The 24,990-nt window shown below is 36.4% G+C and overlaps 3 protein-coding genes across 3 annotated transcripts; 2 read left to right on the plus strand and 1 right to left on the minus strand.

Moving 5' to 3' along the window:
* Positions 1-1,482: 1,482 nt before the first annotated feature.
* Positions 1,483-2,226, plus strand: LOC133856801 (putative F-box protein At1g67623). The gene has a single exon (XM_062291847.1). It carries the CDS (start codon positions 1,483-1,485, stop codon positions 2,224-2,226), a length of 744 nt encoding a protein of 247 aa, XP_062147831.1.
* A 351-nt stretch (positions 2,227-2,577) lies between these two features.
* On the minus strand, positions 2,578-10,841 carry LOC133857226 (asparagine synthetase [glutamine-hydrolyzing] 2). Its single transcript, XM_062292410.1, has 14 exons — positions 10,604-10,841; positions 9,760-9,898; positions 9,483-9,578; positions 9,250-9,391; positions 8,005-8,100; positions 7,214-7,308; positions 6,302-6,463; positions 5,238-5,318; positions 4,910-5,131; positions 4,650-4,784; positions 3,975-4,055; positions 3,674-3,760; positions 3,381-3,488; positions 2,578-3,076 (listed from the first exon to the last, which is right to left on the minus strand). Exons 1-14 carry the CDS (start codon positions 10,681-10,683, stop codon positions 2,846-2,848), a joined length of 1,755 nt encoding a protein of 584 aa, XP_062148394.1. The 5' UTR covers positions 10,684-10,841; the 3' UTR covers positions 2,578-2,845.
* Positions 10,842-12,354: 1,513 nt separating this feature from the next.
* Positions 12,355-14,865, plus strand: LOC133856802 (protein FAR-RED IMPAIRED RESPONSE 1-like). The gene is made up of 4 exons (XM_062291848.1): positions 12,355-12,370; positions 12,482-13,174; positions 13,229-14,700; positions 14,794-14,865. The coding sequence occupies exons 1-4, from the start codon at positions 12,355-12,357 to the stop codon at positions 14,863-14,865; spliced, it is 2,253 nt and encodes a 750-aa protein (XP_062147832.1).
* The last annotated feature ends 10,125 nt before the right edge of the window (positions 14,866-24,990 follow it).

A 24,990-nucleotide genomic window follows, 5' to 3' on the forward strand; every position in this document is an offset into this window, starting at 1 on the left:
CCTGTAGTACATCTTTTACCCTCATTGACAAGGGGCGTGAAGCATGAAGCTCCAGCTTCATGGGTGGCCTCTGTTTAGGTTGTGAAGAACAGGGGAGAACAGAGTGAAGGTTGTGGAAGGGGTAAACGTGGATGTGTTTTTTTAACTTCGTTTGAGACGGTGTTAAGGTGTTTTTCATCAAACGTTTTTCCACGACGTCGGTTGAGTTAAAATATATTGAGATGAATCTGGACCATTACTTTTTTCTACCACAGATGTGGGTTATTTTCTTTACCGCATGGAAACCGGATCCGATCATCCGATAACAAATAAGAGCATTTCTAGTGAGTTCATTAAATTTTTTTAAAATTTTAGCTTAAGAATTTACCTTTTTTTTAAAAGAGTTATTTTATTTATCACTTTTAAAAATCTTTATACATCAAACTCTTTAAATATTTATTTATTTTAAATAATATTATTTTTTTATTAATTTTGAAAGCAGTCACTTTAATAACTTTAAATACCATAAAAAATTGCTCCAAATGAATAAAATAAACTTTATCAAAGAAAAAGGATATTCACAAATAAATTTATCAACTCAACGTCAATATTTTTTTCAATTAAAAAAAAAACCCCTTGAGAGTTGAGAGATAAAATTAGCCAACAAATGAATTGGATTTGGAGATTATATATACACAAATTTTGCCCCACCTAACCCTGCTCCGGATGACAAGCCCACGGTCCGACCTTAGTCTTCTTCGTCCAAAACCCTTCTCGCAACATAGAAGAATCCAACCCAACAGCAACAAATCCCTCTCATATCACACACACAGAGGCGTTGACTCCATTAAGACAGAAAGAACAGGGAAGGGTCGAAGTGTCGAACTTCTTCGGAGAGGAAAAGTGAAGGAGAGAGAGAGGCGAGAAACAAAGAAAAAATAATAAAATATTAAATAGTTCATGAAATTTGTAAACTGTCGGAGTGGACTTTTTGAAGATTTTCACCGTATTTTTAGTAAAATATTTGAAAAGGAGAGCTTCAATAGGATGCTTAACATAGAAGCATGTAACATTTTGTGACTAATAATTTTGTCCTTTTCCCAAGGACACAAGTCCACCGCAGCCACAAGTCTCTTCGTGGGTTAAATATAGACCCCGTTTTATGTCGGTTTCCAAACTTGCATAGGAGTGGGATTTCCTGGATAAGAGGGGACTTAATTGGAAATAGGAGTTTCTATTCAGTTTGCTGTCCAAATTCCTTGAGGAAAAGGAATTGGCTTTATCCTGAACTAAACCAGATTCCAGAACGGACTTGTGTGACGTGGAAGCAAAGAAAGACGACTCTATATATATGGCTTCCATCGGGCCATGTCTTGACCACAAATATCTGACTTCTTTATTCCAGCGCTAGCTTGCTTTCGCTCGAGTAATCATACGATTCTATAAATATACGGTCTCTCGTTTCTTGCTATGATGTTTTTGTCGGTTGGTGTTTCAAAAGCAATGAAGAGAACGAGAAGGAGAAGGAGAAGAGAGCAGCACAAGGTCGGCATTAAATCTCTTCCAACCGACCTGTTGATGGAAGTTCTGACAAAGGTTGCTTCAGCATCATTCACCGACCTCTTTAATGCCAAGCTAAGTTGCAAGGATTTCTATGGATTGACAGAGGAGGATCATATTTTTCAACAAGTATCGTTGAAGGAGCTTCCGCTAATTTGGTGTACAAAAGACGAGGTTTTGTTCTTCTTAAAACGTTGCAAAGAGAGTGGAAACCCAGATGCATTATTTAGAGAAGGCATATATGGGTATTTCAGTTCCAAGAATCCGGAACCCGGGCTTGAGTTCTTGGAGAAAGCTTCTAAAAAGGGACACGTTGAAGCATCGTATATATATAGTCTTATTTTAATTTGTTCTGGGGGTCGATTAAAGCAACAGGGCTTGCAGCTTCTGTCTTCTTTAATTATTTGCGGGTTAAGAGGCTCAAGAATAAAAGAATGTCGAAGGAGAGTAAAAGACTATGTTCAAAGCATGTGGATCAACAATAAGATAGCCAGAGATCAAGAACCTTACTGCCATATAGAAACATGTAGCAACTACGGAAGAACGCCAAATTCTTTGACCGCAAGACGGGCTGGATGGCATTCCGGCGACTATATAGAAGACGAGGATGGCAAGTTTATGTGTTGTGCTTATTGCCAATGTGATCATGAAGTCAATTTGTTTTGTAACATGTTACATGGAAAGTAGAATTTTAGAACAGTAAATTTGTGTTGTATTTCAATAAGTTTATGCACATTTATTTTGCAATACGTTTACGTGTGAAATTGTTCGAAACATTCATAGATTTGGTGCTATTCATAAAATAAATGTCAAATAAAGGAATGTTTTTATTATATGTAGAACCAGAAATATGATTCAAGTCTTTTGGACCGCGAGGTTCCTCACAAGCAAGTAGATCATAAAATCACCGTTTAATAACCAAAAAAAAAAAAAAACCCATTAACATGCCAAAGGTACTAGATGATAAGAGAGTAATCTGCACAAAAAACCTAGAAAATGATAATCTACATAACCTGGCAACAAACCCAGAGAAACTAATTTGATAAACAAACAAACAGTTGAGCAACAGCTTTACTGATATGTAAATCGAAGGGGAACTTCACAACCACAAGCCTTCAGTACAGGATCAGTCACAGTAGCAGAAAGAAGTGTGTTATTAACTATATAATCTAATGCAAAAATACTTTCGCCGGTTAGATTTGGTGCATATTTCAAGGAATTGAAGAGTAACCAAGAAATCCGGTACCGATCTCATCAAGAACTTTCGTCGACAATCATGCAAAATATATCCCAAGGAAGTCCTCAATCAAACAACTGTTGTCGCTTTGTCTACAAGCCCTTGTAGTTTTTGTGCGGAGCCATTAATCAGATTGGGATCCTTAGCATCCACTTCTTCCTCGTATGCAGCCTCATGAATACCAAGTGCTGCACGGCCAGATGGGTCAGGATTTTTTGACCATGCAGCATCCCATTCCACAGCTTTTGCTGTACTGCATGCTACACTTGGACCTCCGGGAACTGTTGACCTAGCAGCATTCTGTTCGGCAATCGCAAATCCAAAAAAAAATATTTGTAATAAAATTTGCGAAAAGATGCACACAAAAGCCAGGAGGCAACACTCGGAAGACAAATGATTTTCCATTTGATTGAAAATAAGCTCTAGCAAAAGAGAGGAAAATTTGAAAATTTAGAACAGCAACTCCAACATTGCCCATCAAAATAGAGCGTGGAGGAAAATCTTATGCCACTAACCAGTAGATAACTATAGATATTGATAAACAGGGACAAACAAAAAAAATCTACCCAACTCTTATGCACATTGAAAATATGCAAACACGAACCTTAGGAAAGAATTTCTCAAATATAGTTCTGTAATAGTATCCTTCCTTTGTGGTAGGAGTATTTTCAGGGTAAATAAAGCTTGCGTTCATCAACATTGAATCCGTTACCTGGCCAATAATAAATAGAAAAATGAGAAACAATCATATGACAAACAAAGAAGCATCTCTTATGTTTCTTGAGCTGGAATGTCAAACAAGTTAACCACAGCTCTGGTTCCAAAATGAAATATTGCAGCATGACCGATGAAGAATCCAAGTTATATCACCATTCCACAAGTTCAAATGACACATACTTGTTTGTTTGCATGATCCTTCAAGCCGTCAATCCAACTGTACCCAACGCCATCACTGAACTGTTCCTTCTGCCTGTACAAAATGTGCTAAAACCAAAAAAAAAAAAAAAATTACTTTCAACAATTCTTCCGTGGGAACATGAATTAAATAACTAGAATAGTCATGTGAAATACAAGAAACCATCAAATAGGCCTGATAAACGGAAAGAAAACAAACAAAACATGTAAAAAGGTAGTCTGCATTAGGTTTCACTGGCACAATGGCCTTGAATGAATGTAGAAAAAGCACATAGTTCCAAACCTTTGGCAAATATGGGTTCTTTTCATCATCAAATGCATTGCGTAAGATCCACTTCTCAATTCTTCCAAGATCAGGCCTGACCTGTCATTAGAAATATGTGGAAGTAATTAATAGGTATAAATTCACCGCACGCAGTGGGTGGGGGGGAGTTTAGATGTACAAATTTCCGAACAGTGTTTCATTTGATATCATAAATAAACAATCTGTTTTGAATAAATTGATCTAGTTCAAGTCAACCACAGTTTATAAACACAATTTAGAGTTTTTCTAGAGACTTCACACCATTTGATGCATCAGGTGCCAATACTGAAACAAGCACCAAATACTAGGATATTTCTTACACCTATGAGTAAAAATAACCAGATGTCCGGACACATTAATTAAGGGAAAGCATGATGCATATTCAAACACTAGCCCATAAGGAAAGGGAACCACAGAAAGTGACCCAGGTAGATCAAACATTGTACCATGTAACGATATGCACTAAGGCTTAAGATATAATTGGCAACGGCAAGCTTTACTATTAGGTAAGTTCCTATTTAATGGCAATAACAAATTCCCTTTTTAGCTTTGTTTTATAGGTTCGTAGCCACTATCCTCGCATGGTATATTTGAACTGTTCTGCAGTTTAAAAATTGGGAAGCAGTGTAGAACAAAAGCCAATAAGTGTTATACCATTTTCCACTCAGGATCAATGCTCATAGCAACATTGAGGAATTCTTTATCTAAAAACGGCACACGAGCCTCAACACCCCAAGCCGAAGTTGATTTATTGGCCCTCAGGCAGTCGTAAAGATGAAGAGCTTTAATCTGTAGCAATATCACAGACGCCATCAAAAACTTGAAACAAATAACAGTGTAGTACAACAGAATCCAGAAAACTTCTACACATGCAATCTTCCACCACAAAAAGCAGAAAGGATACTGCGGGATACCTTCTGACATGTTTCTCGGTGAAGCTCCTCCTTGTTAGGTGCCTTGTGGAAGTACAAGTAACCTCCAAAAATTTCATCTGAACCTTCCCCAGAAAGAACCATTTTCACTCCCAAAGATTTAATTTTTCGAGACATAAGAAACATTGGCGTGCTAGCTCTGATAGTGGTCACATCATATGTTTCAATATGGTAAATGACTTCCTCAAGTGCATCAATGCCTTCCTGATATGCCAAAGAGAAGACACTATTTAAATACTTGGGATGCACTTAACATATCCAAGTCTTTTCCAAGAAAAAATAAATAAATAAAATAAAAAAGAGTGACTACCTGAACAGTGAAGTAGAACTCATGATGACGAGTTCCAAGATAATCTGCCACCTCTCTGGCAGCTTTTAGATCCGGAGAACCCTGAACATAGCAGATATAATCTATAGATACCACTAGAAGCACAAAGACACCAGTTTTTGGTCAAAACACCTTAGAAGCCATCAGCAATAAGCCATACAATAACCACCTTTATCAAATTTCATTAACAAGCTTATTAAAATCCTACTGTGAAATTCATATTCGCCATAAGTTCATAGACTCAACACATAGTAATTAACCAGATAGATCGATATTGGTGACTTGTCATTTAAGCACTATGTAAACAAAACAAATCTTTTTTTTTTTTTTATAAGTAAATCAATCTCACTAGAAAACACTGAGAAGCGCAACCTAATTATACAAGAAATATACAAAAGAGACCCTAATTAGGGAGAAAAAGAAGACAAGTAAAAAAACAAATCTTATTTGGTCCTTTATTCTGGTGCCAGACTTATCATATCCAACATTTTGTAATCAACATGCCAGACCTCACATCAATGCCTGCATAAATGTGCGTTCTTAGAGCCTGTTTGGGATTATGTTAGGAAATAAAGCTTCTTTCTTTATATATATAAATAATGTCTATTTAAAAAAAAAACACAAAAAGGCGCAACCCAAAGTACACATGATGTATACAGTAAACCCCCTAATCCATAGAGTCATATCTAGAAAGAGCTTTTAAGAAAAAGCTTCATTTCCATTTTTGTTTTTCCAAAAGTGCGTTTTGGCCTTTTTTTTATAGCAAAAATGTACTTTTTGAGTTTTTACCAAACAGGCCCATTTTTGCTTTGCATGGCTTTCTATATAGTAAAAGTACTTTGGTACCATGCATTAATTACATACCAAATTATGTTGAAAACACCATTTTATTTTCCCCACGTAAAACTTTTGAGTAACTAGAATCATCAAAGCATGTCCCAGACAAACAACAAACAAAAAGAAGAAATGGGGAAGGACCAAACAACAAACAAAAAGAAAATGGGGAAGGACCAAGCTTGACTGTCTAACACGAGAAGTATTATGACCTTCAAACCAATGCAAAAGGTGTGCAACTGTGATCCCCACTGAAAAGCAGATTCTGATTCCGCCAAATGGCGGCCAGCCACAGCAGCAACAAGTGAGGAGTCCAGACCACCAGACAAGAGAACACCAAATGGTACGTCCGTCATAAGTCTCTTTATCACAGCCTGCATGAATTTGAGACCCAAAAAAAAAAAAAAAAAATGAAGTTAGCAACACTAAGTAATCATGTAGTATGACAATAAAGGTGCACAGATGTCGGTTAAAATAGAAAATCAGAAACATCCAAAATCATCAAGAAAATAAGAAATTTCAAACTTAGATGTTTAAGTAAAATAAAAAACTATCAAACCAGTAGCTGCTCATTTTTATATAAAATCCTGAACAATAAGAAATGCCAATTCTCTTTTGTTTCCTTTTTTTTTCTTCCTTTCCCCTTTGTATATTCTCTTGCATGGTAACATGTCTTCCTTAAAACAGCTGTCCTCCAATTCATAAGGATACAATTCAACATTCAAGAATCAGATTTGTATGTGTAAGCAATACCCAAAACCAAATGTATAGTGATTGAAAAAGTTATTTCATCAAATATATTTAGTGCTATGAAGCTTCATTTTGACTTGATTGACATGAATACATATGTACATACATACAGGCAAATCTACTCACGTAAACATTTAACAAGCCATCCCCTTTTAAAGAACCCAACCCAACCCACCAATTATCCACATAAGAGACGAAGTATAAGAGAAATGTTTAGTCAATCAAAAGGAAAGCCTTCTACGTCAGTATCATAATCTTTGCAATACACGTCTAACAACCACAAATACAAGAAAAGGATAAACTAATCACCAATAATAAGTTAAGAACAAAAATAAAAGAAATCAACTCTAAACGAGAACAAGTCCAGAGCATGCCTTCTCAAAGGCCTCACGTAAAAGCGTGGGATCATATGGAGTTGAGGGTATCTTCTCTGAATACCATAGTGGGTTGTACCATCTTCTAAGCCCTCCTGTAAACAAGTCACTAATTATACCATAAGCAGCTCATACCACATCTAAAAAACTTGAGTAATGCATACAAAGGTTAGATTTATCTTTTTCACAATTTTTTTTTTACAAGAAATTAAAAAAAAAAAGAAAAGAAAGAAAAAAAAAAGAAAAGAAGAAGAAGTGAGTTTATCAAATTTTTACAGCCAAACTCAAAAAGCATATTGTATCATAGAATTTCAAAAAGTAATCACAAATCCTTTAAAAGCTTTGACAATTTTTGAAGAATGTCTTAAGTTCCCCACGTAAAAGAAAAGCATATCATTTACTTGTTCCTTCATTTCACTTTCTATCAATGTGAAACAGACATTTTATGGAATAAAAAGTATCAGAAATTCATATAAAAATGTTAAACAGAATAAACACATTTTACAATTCACAGTATAAATATTAATTGTTCTGAGTAATCTTTGAGAACATTCTGTAAAAGATGTCAACAATGATCATTATCAACATAAAAAATTTGGAGGAGACGATATTTGTCTTCAGAAATCCAAAACAGATTTGAGAATTTAGAGCCAACCCAGAACAAATATTAGTTCATCACTTTGAGAATGTATAACCAATACTTCACTTGATATTTCTTTTTTTTTCTTTTTCTTTTTAAAAAAGAAAAAGAAAAAAAGAAAAAGATATTCACTAACTTCACAGATGCATACCCTGTTTGCTAGAATATATATGCCCAGGAAGAAAAGACGTGAATCTTTCACAATCATCACTCAAAGCCTTCATTTCTGAGGCAAACCATACTGATCCTGTAATAAAACAAGCAATACACTCCTTACAAAGATTTAGAAAACAAAAAACAAAATGATATTGCTCTAGATAAGGTACAAAATAAAAGTTTGCGTATGAGTTGAGAGCCAAAATTGGGTTGAATTTAAATTACAGCTAATGCAAGACCTCACGTAAGTGAAGGAAATAACAGCTTCCTAAGAGTATGAGCATTGCAGATTATTTACATAATAAAGCACATCATATATGTCAACATAACCCACTAATTAGCAATGATCAAAATCAAAAAAGATTGTGACTAACCACTTAACTGCAATTTACACTTAAAAAATATAAACAAATAACAATAGTTAATCAAGAACAGGAATGAATGTCAAAGAAGTAGAAGAAAATTGTTGAGACTAACAGCAGAGTATTTTCTAAAATCGATAAGGCTTCATTAAAACAAGTAAATCATAAAGGCATACAAAATGGAATGGGAATAAACATACAAAAGAGATGCATACATACTAGAGGTCATATAAGATCAACGTTGACTAAAAGATAAGATATGAGCATAAGCACGCAAACCATGTCTAACACCACAATGTTTCTTCTTCTTTTTTTCTTTCTTCTTTTCATGACAAGGAACCCCTTGAAGGCAGTACCACTTTGTGTACCCAGCCCCATCAGGTAAATCTCGGATCTATGCAAAGCGCCCCCTCCACACGGATAAAATAATATTCCGACTTTGTCGGCGGGCTAGCCCCAAGGGAAAAACATAACCACAACCATAAACCTAACTTTTTAAAAAAAAATTAAAAACAAAAAAAAAAACCAAAAACAAACAAACCAAAAAAAAAAAAAAAAAAAAAAAAAAAAAAACAAACAAACAAAAGTACCTTAAAATTGGGAGCCAAGCAAAATCATATAATGTTTGGTACATTCCACCTACCAGTCTATATACAAATATATGATTCATGTACAAGACACTAGAATGGTACTCATCAAATGGTTTTTCTCATTCATTTGCATGTAAGAACAATTCACACAGAAATCTTATTGAAACCAACAAAAGAAATGTGTAGGAAAGGACCTTGATATATGAGAAATGACACTACAACAATTACTGTGTCAACCCAAATCCTAGGAGAAAAGAGCATTCTTTATGCAAGGATGAAATTGCATACCATCGAGACCCCAGCCAATGTAAAGTGGGGTAATACCAATAGCATCGCGAGCCGCAATAAAACTTTTGTCCCGGGTGTCAAGAAGGACAAAGGAGAACATGCCATCCAACATGTCCACAAAATCTTCCCCATACTCTTCATACTGAAAAAGATAAGTGGCTTAAGTTCTCAATTGCTTTCAAGATAGGTAAGAACTGTGGGCACAAGATCTACATAGTCTCTCAATTACTTACAAGATGCGCAATCACTTCACAGTCACTTTCAGTTCGGAACTGATGAGACTTCAGCGTTTCTCTTAGTTGTTTGTGGTTATATATCTCACCATTAACCTAAAAACAAAGCACCAAAACTCTGAAATGGGGCTTTGCAATATTAAGAAAAGGTTTCCACCAATTCTTTATGAAACACTAATCAAAGCGGAGAACTACATCACAGAGTTGTGATTCTATCCCATTTAGGTTAAACCAATAGTACTTGCAATCTAGAGCTTTACGCTTAAAGAAGATATACCGTGACAATAACTGTCTTATCTTCATTGTAAAGTGGCTGATCTCCTGAAGCAGGGTCCACAATAGCTAATCGTTGATGAGCAAGATAGCAATCCTCATGACAGTGCAAGCCACTCCAATCAGGACCTCTATGGCGCAACCTACACTTTCAAATCATTCTATTAGGCATTTTCATTCTCTCCCATAAACAAAATGGCAAAAAAAAAAAAAAAAAAAGCATGTGCTATGCATCCCACATCAAAAATATACAAATAACTATCACAATTAGAGAAAATTTGCATTTTGGGATGAGGCAAACTTCAAAGTTATGCCATAATTGTAAAACGAACTGTTCACTCGGTGTGCTTTCCAAGTAAAATTTAGAAGGTACAAAAAAAAAAAAAAAAAATTTTTTTTTTTTTTTTTTGGAAATTAAACACCCTTGCATCACTAAAGTAACATCATTCTACCACAAGCTCGATGAACTTACTATGTAACCAACTTCATGAATAATATCCGCTTTTGGTTTATCTAAAATGCCAACGAATTCTTTAAGCACAAAAAACCCACTTGAAAAAAATGACTTAGCATTAGAAGGAGCAAGACCAATTGTTACAAATCACATGCAGTGATAGAAATGGTGGTTATTGCATATATCGCCCTTGAAGCGATAGAAATGGCATGGTCACAGGTTTGCTTTGATTCATCCAACCTCACTTTCAACCAACAAAACTAATAACGACCCAAACAATGTGAATCATAGAAAATGAAAAATCTAAATCGTGCACATTTTGAGTCAGACCAAAATCATCTACATCCAAAACAAATTAAGTAAATTTGCAAAAAAAACAAAACACAGAAATGACCTCCTAGACAATTCGATGATACGGGAGCGCTTGGCCTGAGAGTTGTCAGTGCAACCAAAGACCGCCAGTATTCCACACATGGCTGGCGGCGGAGAATGATCTCTCGCTCGCTTTCTCTCTCTGACTAAGTCTGAGCACGCGACAGAGAAGAAAGGAGTAGCAAATGACGGTGGAGGCTGCTAGGGAAGCAGGTGGGATTGTTTTGTATTTGGTTCTGTGGATCACGGCCGTTGATTGATTCTGACCAATTTTCAAAAGATTCCAAATATTCGTTTCAAAATATATATAATAACCTTCAAAAGGTTACCTTCTAGCTCTAGGGTTTCGGGCCCGGTCCTTTTGGTCCGGATTCCAGGAGTAATGATAGGCAGGGGCCATCCTGCCGGCCCCTGCCCGGCCCTTTCCTATGTGGAAAGGGCCATGCCGGTTTAATATATATATATATATATATTTTTTAAAAAAAAAAAATTCAAATTTTGAAAACAAATGGTCGATATCATTTCATTTTCGCACTTTTCAGTTTCAGACCTTCCCCCCCCATTTTTTCCCTCCCTCTCTCCATCTCCGGCCATTTTCTTCCCACCACTAACCGAGAAGAACGACCCGCCACCGCCGTTCTCCACGCACGACCCGGCCGCACCGTTCTCCACCTCCGGCCATTTTCTTCCCACCATCGACCACGAAGAACGACCCGCCACCCGCACCGTTCTCCACCTCCGGCCATTTTCTTCCCACCATCGACCGCGAAGAACGACCCGCCACCGCCGGCCGCACCGTTCTCCACCCCCACGCACGGCCCGCCACCGTCATTCTTCCAGTTCCTACGAGGTCCCCCACCGTCATTCTTCCGGTGCCGACGAGGTCCCCCACCGTCGTTCTCCATCTTCGGCCAAAGCCCACCCACCGGCCGTCTTCCAGTGGCGACCCTCTTCCATCTCCACCTCCGGCCAAAAAGAGCAGGTTCGCCCATTTTCTTTTAGGTTAATCTGCTGTCCTTTTCTGTTGCTCCATTTTTTGTTCATGTGAATTGCTCGTGTGTGAAATCTTATAGGAGATTTGTGTGTTGATTGCTCCATCTTCTATTCCATCTTTTTTTGATTTTTGATTTATGGATTTAGCTTGTGTTATAGTGCTTGTAGATTAGCTTCTCACTAGACCACACTGCAACAATTATGAATTGACTCCATAATTTTTTATTTGCAGTAGTTGTAGTCTTCTGTAGTTTCCTTTGCAAAAGAAAAAATGCTATGGTGAATGATTTTTTTTGTTGCTAGTTTGGTTCTGGTGGTGGTAAGAACAGAAATGAGGGGATGGGGCCGGGAAAGTTGCAACTGAAGTTGTAGTGTCTATATGCTCTGTTCTCTGCTCTTGTTCTGAATGAAAATGTTCTGTTGGTTTTGTAATTGTGTGATGTATTTGAGTTTTGTATGGTTGTTGTTGGTGTTGCTTTGGGATGGTGATAATTTTTTTTTTTTTTTTTTGGGGGGGGGTTAAACTGTTAGAAAAACGGATTGGAAAAGTAATTCTTAGAAACAATTTGGAGTAATTATGTTGCATTTTCTGTAACATTGAAATTAGGAACCAATTTGTGCTGTGTTTGAATTGGGGAACTAAATGATAATGCATTGATATGAATATTTATTTGTTACAGAAATTTTTAAATGGATTTATCACAATTGGACTTGATTTCACAACACGAAGATGATTGTTCATTGACACATATTGAACTTGATGATGTTGTGCCCATCGAAATGGACCCTCAAAATGGTATGTTGGACACTTCATGCTTACCTTTAATTTTTGTAACATAATAAATGTTATTATTTATAGTTGGGTTCTTTACACCATATTTATTTATTTCTTTTCATTTTGTGATAGATGGAAATGAAATTGTTGCTAATGACCAATTGAATGATGGTGTGGATAATTGTCGGTCGAAGGCTAAACTCATAGATGGAGATAAAGTTGTTGAGGAGCCTAAGAGCGGTATGCTATTTGGCTCCATAGAGGAAGTCGTTAACTATTATAGGACTTATGGAAAGCAAGCGGGCTTTGGTGTGACACAAAAGAAGAAGAAAAAGTATGAAAATGGAGATGTACACTACATCAGTCTGACATGTGCTCGCGGAGGCAAAGCATCATCCAGTTCAAGTAATAACCTGTGCAAGGCTAGCAAAACAAGCAAAACGGGGTGTCAGGCTACTTTGAATGCAACGTTAGTGGATACATCGTGGTATGTGACAAATGTAAATCTAGGGCATAATCACGACTTAAGCCCAGGTAAAGCGAGATACTTTCGGTGCAACAAGAAGTTGGATCCTGCTACGAAGAGAAAGCTTGATATAGATGATAGAGCTGGAATCCGCACCAATAAAATTTATAACGCACTAGCCGTTGAAGCGGGGGGTTATGAGAATCTTATATTTGGAGAGAGAGAGTGTCGCAATTATATTGCGAACTCAAGACGCCTTCGCCTTGGTACAGGAGGTGCCGCAGCACTTCATGACTATTTCAATAGAATGCGGAAAGTAAATGATGATTTTTATTTTGATATAGATGTGGATGATGAGTGTAGGCTGAGAAATGTTTTTTGGGCTGATGCACGAAGTAGGGCATCATATGAAGATTTTGGTGATGTGGTTACATTTGACACAACATACTTAACCAACAAATACGAAATGCCATTTGCTCCTTTTGTGGGAGTAAACCATCATGGTCAATCAATTCTTTTAGAGGCGGCATTAATTTCAAGTGAGGATACAGAGTCATTTGTTTGGTTGTTTGAGGCATGGTTGAAATGCATGAAGGGCCGTGCGCCAAGGGCAATTATTACAGATCAAGATAGGGCCATGAAAAATGCTATTAAGAAGGTGTTTCCGAATGCTCGTCATAGATTTTGTTTATGGCATATACTGAAAAAACTTCCGGAAAAGTTTGGATCACATTCACAATACTATGCCATTAAGAGTGCCATAAGAAATTGTGTGTATAATTCTCATACATGTGACGAGTTTGATGCATGTTGGCAGAGTATGCTTGAGTGTTATAATTTAGAGGAGAATGCATGGCTGCGTGGTTTATACAGTGAAAGGACTTTTTGGGTACCAACATATTTGAATGATGTATTTTGGGCCGGCATGACTACCACACAACGTAGTGAGAGTATGAATGCCTTTTTTGATGGTTATGTGCAATCGTCCACCTCATTAAAGGAATTTGTGGATCAATACGATAACGCTTTGCGCAGGAAGGTTGAGGTTGAGAATGTTGCTGATTTCGATTCCTTCAATACCACCATTTCATGTGTGAGCCATTGGCCATTTGAGAAGCAATTCCAAAAAATTTACACCCATGCAAAGTTTAGAGAAGTTCAGAAGGAGATTTCATCGATTATGTATTGTGGTTCTTCTCTTTTAAAAAGTGAATGTGGAATTCGTACCTATCAGGTGATCGAACAGGTAGAAATTAATGAATCCTATAGGAAAAAAATCGTTTTTAATGTTTGCTACAATGGCCCTGTATGTGAAGTGAATTGTAGTTGCCGTTTGTTTGAATCAAGAGGAATTTTGTGCAAACATGCCATATCCGTGTTGACTACATTTGAAGATGTGGATTTGTTGCCCGAAAAGTATTTTCTAAATCGATGGAGGAAGGATTTGAAGCGGCCATATAAGTTAATCAAGAGTAGTTATGATCCTTTGAGTGGCAACCCTACTGCAGATCGATATGCTGAACTGAGCAACAATGTGCTGAAGTTGGCCGCTATTGCAGCACCAAACGTGGACCATTGCATGGAATTGCAAAAGTATGTTGATATGCTAATTAAGAAATTTAGCGGTCCAAGCTGTGAACAAAGTCAACCTTCCCAATCACTCCCAAGTGCAAAAGATCTCCCAAGTGCACCTATGATCGATAATGGAGCCATGGATTGTATGGAGGTGGAGGTGTGTAGTCCTCTTGTGGCTCGAACTAAAGGCGCGCGACCATCAATCAGAAAAGTGTCTGTGGTTGAAAAAGTGGTGGCAAAAAAGTCGTCAAAAGGAGGAAATAAGAAACAGAGCAACACAAATCCCGAGCAGCGAAGGAAAAGAAAGAAGGTATTCAACTATTCAAAAGTCGTTGTATGTGTACTTATTGATGTGTAATTTTAATATTAATGTTAACATTTTTGAATATTTTATTTTTTGAAGACATGCCAAAGATCGCTAGTAGATGAACTGGACACAAGTGAAGATCCGTTGCTTTTTTCAACTGATGTGTAGCATGACCAAGTGATTGAAACACAACATAGTGTACTTACACAGGTACTGAAAGGAGGGGAAAAAAAGTTCATATACGTGCATTTGATTCATACATGTTGATTAATAGTTTAATTTCATATATATTAATCGTTCGATGTATTTGTTTCAGACGTTTGGGAATTCACAATCGTCATGTATTTTCGAAGGAGATTCTATATACTTGTCGTAAGTGGTAAGGTCTTTTTGATTAAAAAAGTATATCACATTCTCTGACTAGGAAACTGTTTCCCATTATATTCTTTTCCTGCTTACCCATGTTGGTAGCACATTATTACAGGATGAACATTGTACATAGGCCTTGCATTGTAGTTGAATGGATTCATGGTGTTTTAGTTGTCGTGTTATATTCAAATTTTTCTGTTGGACTTGTAAGGTTAAGACTGCTCAGCTTTTTGTTGATACTTTGCATATCCCAAATTTGAAATTTTACAAGTTTGGACTTGCAAATTTTATGAGACCATGCATCTGAGTAGGCCTGAAGTTATTTATAATTACATTCAAATTTTCTATGATTGACTTCTGAGCTTGAGTTGCCCTTGGCACGGGTTCTCTGAGTCATTTGCCACAGGAGCACGGGTCACTTGCAAATTATGAAGGATGTTATATATTTCTTAGCTTGTAACACTGATTTTGTCCTTTTAAATGTGTAGGAGCTGTTGGTTACTTGGGCTCTAATTTGTTTGTGAGGAGGATCTACAGAAACATCAAGTGTGACTAGGAAGGAAGGAGTCTTGTGAGGGGGAAACAGACCGTAGAGAACTTCCCCGAGCACTTTGGGTAAACACAATAAATTATGAGAGGAAGCTTTTGTGGTCATGTACGTGCATTGTCAACAGATTCAAATCACAGGGTTTGAGGATGGGGATGTATTCTTCTTTCTCTCTTTTGGGGATGCCCTGAGATTTTTCTTTTTTTGTCTTTTCCCCGGCTGTAAGTGAAAGCCTTTAATTTAGGATGCAGGAATTTGTCTCTATAGTCTTGAAATTTAGCAAAATATCAGACTCGTGTTATTTTATTTCTGCTACTTTATTATTAAAGGCTGTAAGTGAAAGCCTTTAATCAAGTCCAGAGGCATAAGTTGCCATTAATCAAGTCATAAATAATTTATTATTTTGTTTTCGGATGTTATATGTTATAGATTATTCTGTTATTTGTTATAGCTGTAAGTTGTTTTTTGATGTAATTGATATTGGGCCATGTAATCTTTTACTGCTCTTGGTAGTGGAGGTAATTTAGTTTATGTACTTGTGCTGACTCTGTCATTTAGTTGCTTTTGAATGTGGAGGTAATTTGATGAGAATGTGTTCTTGCATGCTTTTATTTTGGGTGTAACTTGGGGTAAAACTATGCTTATTCAGCTGTTACTATTATTGATGCTGTCATTTCTGAATGTGTGATGTTGTCTCATAGCTTCATGGTGTGACCGAGTGGATGTGGTGATTTAGCTGTAGGCTAATTTGTGTTTCGCCATGTTCTTCTTCTTTATACCATGGCTTTGGTAGTGGTATTAGTGGATCTTTGATGATTTGGTTGTTGCAGTGCCTCACTACCCTTTACGCAATTCTTTATGATGTCTATGCCTAAAATATAAGTTGAAGTGCTGTGACTATTAGGCATACTTGTTTCAAATGTGTATCTCACTGTACAAGTTGATGACCTCTTCTTTTTCTTTACAAGTCTGTTGGTCTTAAGCTTGTTCCTTTTTGTTGTGTATTTTGCATAACCATGTTGAGTTTAAGGCTTTGAGGTATGACCTTTTTATTTCTATGCACCTAATGGCCCATACTTTTCTGTTTTTATCGTGCCAGACTGTGAATTGTGAAACCTGTGCACAAGCACAAATTCTAGAAATGGTATTGGTGATTACCTCTCATGTACCCATAACCAATGCCAATCAGTTGGTAACTCCTATCAAATTGCAAATCACTGTCCAGAAGGGAGAAGCCATTCTTGGTTTCTTGGGCATTGTGACCTCTTGACTTTTGGTAAATGCAAAAGTGATTCTGATTCCTATTTCCTACCCACTACTATGTACTATCCCATCCCCCATGGACCACAACCAAAGCATTCACTATGTTCTGCGAATGTGTGTTGACTGTTGCGTGACTGCCCCATGTAGCAACTAGAATTATTCGTGACTCTGAAGAATGAAGGGTTGACCAAACCAAGTAAACAGCATTCAAAAATGCATGATTAAGGATAAAAGCTGGATTAAGGTGTGCTTACAGCAAGCAGCATTTAAAAGTAGATTAACTAGAAACAAAAGGTAGCAGAATTATTTAGAACAAGCAGAGTATAACATCAGAGACATAGATAACACCAAAACCAACCATTCCTTACCATAGATAACACCAAAACCAACCATTCATTACCATTAACAATTAAGTTTAACATACATTTAGGATATTCATACAAACAGAAAAAAGTCTCTTACAACTAAATTGTTTTCATAATTTCATTTTAACATCAAGTTAGTATGTCTAGGTTCACTATAACTACAAAAATAAAAGGCTAACAACAAAATGACAACTAACAACAAAACACGAAACATCTTCTCGTTACGTTGCGCTAATTGTTCCTTACATTTTTTTTCAATCAATTCCTCAACTTTCTCCTCCATTTCTTTCAAATGTTGCACTAATTGTTCCTTGCATTTTTTTTCAATTAATTCCTCAACTTTGACATTGTCAGCTTGTCTTCTCTCCTCCATCTCTTTCAGATATTGCGCTAATCCCTTCTCGTATGCAGACATCTTCTTATCAGCCCATTCAAAAAAATCACAATCACCGGCTTTCTACATGAAAAAAACAAGGGTCAACAAAAATGTCATGAACTACTAACGACGAAATATAACACAAAGCTAATTTAAAAATATAACAAAAATTACCTTGTAGTTATTACATCCATACCACTTTTTAGCGGGATTGGATGTGGTCCAAGAGTACCTTAGACGTGCAGGAATTCCACACTTACATAACGGATGACCGCTTGACAAATCACTTGTTGTAGACATTTACTTGTGCCTAAATTCAGAAGCACATGACATGAGAATTTTCTATATATTGAATTGGGAGGCTAAATATATGTTACTCAAACAAGAAATATACAATCATAACCTTTAGATAAGTGACAAGCTCAGATTCCACCAAAATCCATCTAACATAATAAAAAGAAAAAAAATCCTCAAATTCTACCAATCTTCTATGCATGCGGTTACTAACGAATAACTAGGAGGATCATTGCTATAAGAAAACATCTGTGAATGGTATGTATGGTTTTGGCTTACATGCATGACGTTTCCTATAAACATGACTCCGTGAAGTTTGAAAGTACCTAGGTCCTCCTTTGGTTGGTCTCTCACCCTAGTCAATTTAAATTTTCTGGCATGATCAAATTCCATGCTTTTAACAATAGACCGTTCTGTTGAGAATCGATGATATAGTGAACAAATCTTACCAATCAAAAGTGAAAGAAGAAAAAGATATAGTGAACAGATTGCATATATAAGATAGGTGCTTGAATTTATAAAGTATTTGCTTATGTAACTTCCCAAGAAACAGCAGCATTTTCCACTATAGGCATTAACCACACATGTTATCACCTTTCTATTGCATGTAGTTGTCTGCCTATTTATTTGTATTATCTGCTAGGTTGTTTCTCTTTCAGTTGAGTGGGAAAAAACTTTGTTTGTAGCTAAAAAACATTTCGTTATGCAGAGGCCATATCTTGCTTGCTTAGATCAGGCAGTAAATCTGTTTTGTGATTTGGTGAATTTGGAATTTTTTTTTTCCTTGCACAGGAAATTGCTGAATTGTACGAGTCCGAACACAACATTGAGCAGGCTATTGTTTTCTTTGAAAAGTCAGCCGAATCAGTGCAAGCATAGAAGATTGGTAGAGTCAAGAATGGAAGGAGTGAATGCCGGCCAATGAAAAATATAGAACCAAAAAAATAAATAAATAAATTAAATGCTAAGAAGAAAGAAGATGGAAAGTCTCTTTCAAAATATAAGACTTAAATTAAGTCCGATTATTGCACGTCCAACGTTCCTTAAGTGATAAGTCCAACGTTCAAGACATCAAATAATATAAATAGACATGATTCTCAAACCATCTAAATATACAACTTATTAAAAACAATCAAAGATGTACATTTTTTTTTTTAGAATCTATACATATTCAAAAGTCACCATTTGATCTTTATGAAGAAAGATGAAGTCTCTCTAAAACTAAATGATGGACAATGTGGTAGTCAACATTTAGTCATTTAAGCAAATGAGAATTCAAATGATTGAGTTTTCCCTCTTCCCTGATTATCTAGCAAAAAGATTAATCTTCCATTACTCTTGATTAGCAAAAGGATTAATCTTCCATTACTCTTGATTAGTTAAAATTATTGCTTTTTGTATGGCAAAGTAGAATTGATTTCTTGGAATATTTGTTACATGTTAGTTTTATAATTAAATTATTTGATTTCATAATTGAGTTGAATTAACTTTCCAAGAGGCCAGATTTGAAGAAGAGCAGAGAGGAGGGTCAAATCTATGATTTGAGAAACAAATCCTATTGGTCCTATTTTTGGATATATATGAAGCTTCAAAGACTGAAGAAGAAGAGAAGGTGCATAGAATCGCTCAAAATGACATGTATCAAGCAAATCCCAAGGCTAATGTGGGGGTTACTACTATGGTCTAAGCTTATGGGTCAGGGAAAGAGTGAGCAATTCTTGTGAACTCCCATGGGTATGAAATTCTTGCCGACTATTTTGATTGAAGTGGACTCTTTGATTTTTCTATTTGAATTTTTATATGGAGATTTATGGAGGACTTTGCTTTGACAGAGAGTCTGTTCATTTAGAAACTAATTTCAACCCTTCCTTTCAGTATTATTGTTCAAAATGTCTATGGTACATTATGATGCCACTATATTATGAATTGATGGGTATTGTAATAGATTCTTCCTAATATAAGTGGTATTGTAATAAGTAAAAACCACAAATCACAGCAAAGAACTAAAGCGACTCTGAAAATAACTGAAAAAACGCAAAAATGGGGGAGATCAGTACCAGAGCCGGAAATGGGTCGCCGGAGGTGGAGAACGAATGGTTTAGCTGGTCACCGCTGGAACTGGAAGAACGACGGAGTTGGGTCGTGCGTTGAGAACGATGGTGCCGGGTCGTGCGTTGAGAACGGCGGTGGCGGGTCGTTCTGGGCCGGAAATGGGTCGCCGGAACCCTAAGTTTTGGCCGGAGGTGGAGAACGACGGTGGAGAACGAATGGTCGAATGGTCGCCGCCGGAACTGGAACAACGACGGAGTTGGGTCGTTCTGGGCCGGAAATGGGTCGATGGAACCCTAAGTTTTGGCCGGAGGTGGAGAACGGTGCGGCCGGGTCGTGCGTGGAGAACGGCGGTGGTGGGTCGTGCGTGGAGAACGGCGGTGAAGGGTCGTGCGTGGAGAACGGCGGTGGCGGGTCGTTCTTCGCGGTCGATGGTGGGAAGAAAATGGCCGGAGGTGGAGAACGGTGCGGGTGGCGGGTCGTTCTTCGCGGTCGATGGTGGGAAGAAAATGGCCGGAGGTGGAGAACGGTGCGGCCGGGTCGTGCGTGGAGAACGGCGGTGGCGGGTCGTTCTTCTCGGTCAGTGGTGGGAAGAAAATGGCCGGAGATGGAGAGAGGGAGGGAAAAAATGGGGGGGGGGAAGGTCTGAAACTGAAAAGTGCGAAAATGAAATGATATCGACCATTTGTTTTCAAAATTTGAATTTTTTTTTTTTTAAAAAAAAAAAATATATATATATATATATATATATATATATATATATATATATATATATATATATATTAAACTGGCATGGCCCTTTCCACGTAGGAAAGGGCCGGGCAGGGGCCGGCAGGATGGCCCTTGCCTATCATTACTCGGATTCCAGTCCCGCCGATTAGTAATTTTGGACCGTTTGTTTACTTGTTTGTATAAATAGGATCCACAATTACTCTCTCATATTTATTGTATGAATTATTAACAATTTAAATAGTAAATTGCTAGACATTCAAATCGAAAGAATGGCAATATCTTCAGTAATTTTTAAGTAATTTTAAACATTATATATATATATATATATATGTCTTTCTAATAATGATGTGATTTTTAAAATTATCATTTGATCAAAATTTAATAATAATTAATTGCAAGTCTAATAGTGATTTTAAAAGCCACATTATTATAAAAAGACATGAGTATGCCGTCTAGAATTACTCGTAATTTTTAATCTAGCTTATTTTCTATAATTTTTGAAAATTGATTATTGTTTTTTAAAATTAATTTTTTTTTTTCATTTTAATATATATCACTTTTATTAGGATTTATGAGTTTAGTATTTATTATATTTTAGGATTAAATATACCTCTAGTCCATGAGTTTTTGAGATTTTATTTTTTAGTCCTTGAATTTTAATTCACATCATAAATGATACTTCCATTTTGAGAAATGACCGAATTAGTACCTCAGTCAAGTTTTCCGTTCAAAAACTAATAGCTCGCCACGTGTCAACCTCAACTTCTAAAGTTGACACATGGTACTATATAAAAATAAATAAATAAATAAAAAAGGTGGCTCATGGGGTGATTTGGCCACCCCTTGAAAAAAATAAAAATAAAATAAAATAAAGATCGGTTTGGGCCCTTGAGGGTGGTTTGAGTCGTTCGACCACCCCCAGACCGGCTGGCTTGGGGGTGGCCAAACCACCCCCGTGGCCCTTGGGGGTGGTCCGTGTAGCGCCCCAGATTTTAAGACATAATTCATAATGGTTTAAATTAATTTTAAAACACTTTTAATAAGGCAAAAGAATAACTATGATTATTTATGAAAATAAATAATGTATTTCTGTTTTTAGAAACGTTTATAGTTGCAATTTGATAAAAACTCAAAACAGACCTTAAACTTCGGAATAACGGAAACAGGGTCAAACGAACTCCATTTTGGTCGATTCAAAAACTGAGACACTCGTTTTGAAGTCCTCTAGGTCCCCTCCAAATTTCATGATGTTTGGAAATCGTTAAGGCCATGAAAACATCCGTCAAAAATACGACCCCTGTTCCGGACGGAAATTCACATTATTCATTAATGGGCCATCTTTGGACTTAACCCAACCCATTCCAATTGCTATCCACAAACCCAACCCATCTATCACATGTTATCTTCCTATGATCATGATGATTACATGAGTCATCACCCAACTCAACATGTGAAAGACGTATTTTTATACCTTAAAGAAATGCCATTAATTAATGTGTGTTAGATGATTAAATATGTTAGTAGAGGATATAATGATTCAACCCCTAGTGCAACATTCCCCTACATTTATTCCCTCCCCCTCTTATGATGAAAGAATAAAGGATGTCTAGAATAGAATCTAGAGTAATCATCAAATGAAAGTAGTCTAAACAATATCTTGGTTTAACTTGTCAAAGTAAACCAGAAACTTTGATTGACCAAAACTAAGTCATAACGAACTCGGATTGAGTTGAACCAAAAAGAGAAAGTGTTCGTCTTGACGTCATCTATCTACCCTCAAAATTTCACAGCGATCAGAGTAGATTTGACCATCAAAACGTTGCTTGGAGTAAGCTGGCCTCTATTTGGACGAAAATTCATATATAGCATTACTTAATACTTCCTTTGATTGGACAACTCATCACCCACTTCCTCTAATGTGTGCACTCATTACCTCAAGTGTTGCCCACATCCCACATCTAGAATGCACCACCTTAGTAATGATGAAACCCATGTGCCTTGGAGATAAGGCTAAGATGCACCAATTCCCATCCATTGGATCACAATGTGTCTACTTGATCCTAACCATTCATTCTCTTATAAATAGAACCATGGTGGAAGATGCAATACTCATTAAGCTTCACTCACTCACACACCTACAACCAAGAGAGAAAATTGTGAGATTAGTGTAGTTTTGTGTGGTTCAAGACTTGAAGTATGTGCTAAGAAGTATTTTGGTAAGCTTCCAATCATTAATTTCATTAATTTGATGATATAGGTTTTGATTTCATTACTTGTTTCATGAGTTGTTTAAAGACCCAATAAGCTTATGAGATAAAAAGAATTAAAATAAAAAGTAATATAAACTAATTTTATATTTCATGTCCTCATGACTTTCATGAGTTGATTGTATTTATATTTCCTTTTTACATTTCATTGTCCTCATGACTTCATGAGTTGATCGTATTTATATTTCCTTTTATATTTCGTTGTCCTCATGACTTTCATGAGTTGATCGTATTTATATTTCCTTTTTACATTTCATTGTCCTCATGACTTCATGAGTTGATCGTATTTATATTTACTTTTATATTTCATTGTCCTCATGACTTTCATAAGTTGATCGTATTTATATTTCCTTTTATATTTCATTGTCCTCATGACTTCCATGAGTTGATCGTATTTATATTCCCTTTTCATTTCATTGTCCTCATGATTCTCATGAGTTGATCGTATTTATTCCTTATTGTCCTTATGATATATTTTATTCCTTCAAGTTCATATTTGGTAGCATTGGTTATATAGCCTCGTCACCAAATCATGAACCAAGGTTTTAAGATTTATTATGAGTGATCGTCTCAAACGTAATGAAGTGATGGATAATAAATATAAAAAGATGAGGGTCTATAAACAATGATTTGTTTGATAGATGATTGATAAATATATTATTGCATGGATGGATTTATATGCAGAAAAGAAGTTTAAAGGAACTACACAAAGAAGAGTGTAAGTATCTCTATACTTACTGAGGACGAAGCTGGTGGATTTTTCCATAATATTGTGTTTATTGTTTTATTTAATTATATGCATAGGAATAGCATATTGCATGCTGTTAATAATTCTGATGCAGGGTTAATAACAAGTTGGTTGTTGGGGCGACCAATGGACAGGCATACCGCCTGTGTGAAAAACAATAATAAGTACAAGTTGGCTGTCGAGATGGTCAATGTGCTAGGCAAGTTATGGCTACTTAATTGACTGTCGGGATGGTCAATGTACTTGGTCGTCGCGATGACCAATGTACTAAGTATGCTACTTTGACTACTAGTGCGAAAAAGCTAAAAAAACATAGTAAGGGAGTCCGTGCTCCAATAATTAGCCGCTTAAACGAACAGGGATTTAATGGCCCTGGTATGAGAGGAGTGCAAGAAGAAAATAAATAAGACTGAGCATATAAAACTCTCATCACATCATATCATTGCATCGTATATTATTAAGTAAATCAGTATTCACCGTATTATTGGAAACAGTGGACTCACTTTGGTTGTTTTGTGTTTTTGTTTCTATATATATATATATATTCTGTTAATGCAGGTTAATAGACAAAGACCAGAGCTTAAGAAGTTTTATAGCTAAGGATGCATAGTTTACATTTTATTTGTAGTCTTCTGTGTTTATAATATTTTTATGTTAACAAGATTGCTAATAATTTCTGTGTATTATTTTGTGTCTTTATGGACACCTGATTCCTTGTATTTGTTATAAGAATCTTTAATAATGAATGTCTAGAGGTATTTCAGTCAGCTCTAACGTGTTATGCTATCGATTCCTAAGTCTCTAGAAGAACAAAAAAATATTCCGCTGCGAGAGTTTATCTCTGATGTAGTAACGTCACGTGGAAACTGGAGGTTTCTGCTTACGAATTTGCTGGTTCAAATTTGGGGCGTTACAGTCCGCCCACCCCCGAGGGCCAAAACCGATCTTGAATTTTTATTTTATTTTTTTGTTAAAGGGTGGCCGAACCACCCCATGAGAGAAGGTTTGACCACCCCAGACCAGTGACCCCTTTGGCCAAAAGTGGGGTAGCCTGGCCAAGCCTTGTGTTTTATTTATTTATTTATTTTTTTTAAAAAAATATATATATTTTTTAAATTTTATTATTTTTTAATTAATTTTTAAAGATTTTTAATTTTTTTATATAGTGCTACGTGTCAACCTTAGATATTGGCATATGGTGGGCCGTTAGTTTTTGGACTGAAAACTTGATTGAGGAACTAATTTGGTCTATTTTCAAAATTGAGGTACCATTTGTGATGCAA

Source organism: Alnus glutinosa, chromosome 14 (assembly GCF_958979055.1).
Source record: "Alnus glutinosa chromosome 14, dhAlnGlut1.1, whole genome shotgun sequence".
In the NCBI taxonomy this organism is placed as follows: Eukaryota; Viridiplantae; Streptophyta; class Magnoliopsida; order Fagales; family Betulaceae; genus Alnus; species Alnus glutinosa.

Coding starts and splice junctions, on each gene's coding strand:
- LOC133856801 (XM_062291847.1), top strand. CDS start 1,483: ATGAAGAGAACGAGAAGGAGAAGGAGAAGAGAGCAGCACAAGGTCGGC.
- LOC133857226 (XM_062292410.1), bottom strand. CDS start 10,683: ATGTGTGGAATACTGGCGGTCTTTGGTTGCACTGACAACTCTCAGGCC. Junction 7,309..8,004: donor TATATATTCTAGCAAACAGG/GTATGCATCTGT, acceptor ACTTGTTTACAG/GAGGGCTTAGAAGATGGTAC. Junction 6,464..7,213: donor TACGTGAGGCCTTTGAGAAG/GCATGCTCTGGA, acceptor AAATTCATGCAG/GCTGTGATAAAGAGACTTAT.
- LOC133856802 (XM_062291848.1), top strand. Junction 13,175..13,228: donor TATAGATGTGGATGATGAGT/GTAGGCTGAGAA, acceptor CATCATATGAAG/ATTTTGGTGATGTGGTTACA. Junction 14,701..14,793: donor AGCGAAGGAAAAGAAAGAAG/GTATTCAACTAT, acceptor TATTTTTTGAAG/ACATGCCAAAGATCGCTAGT.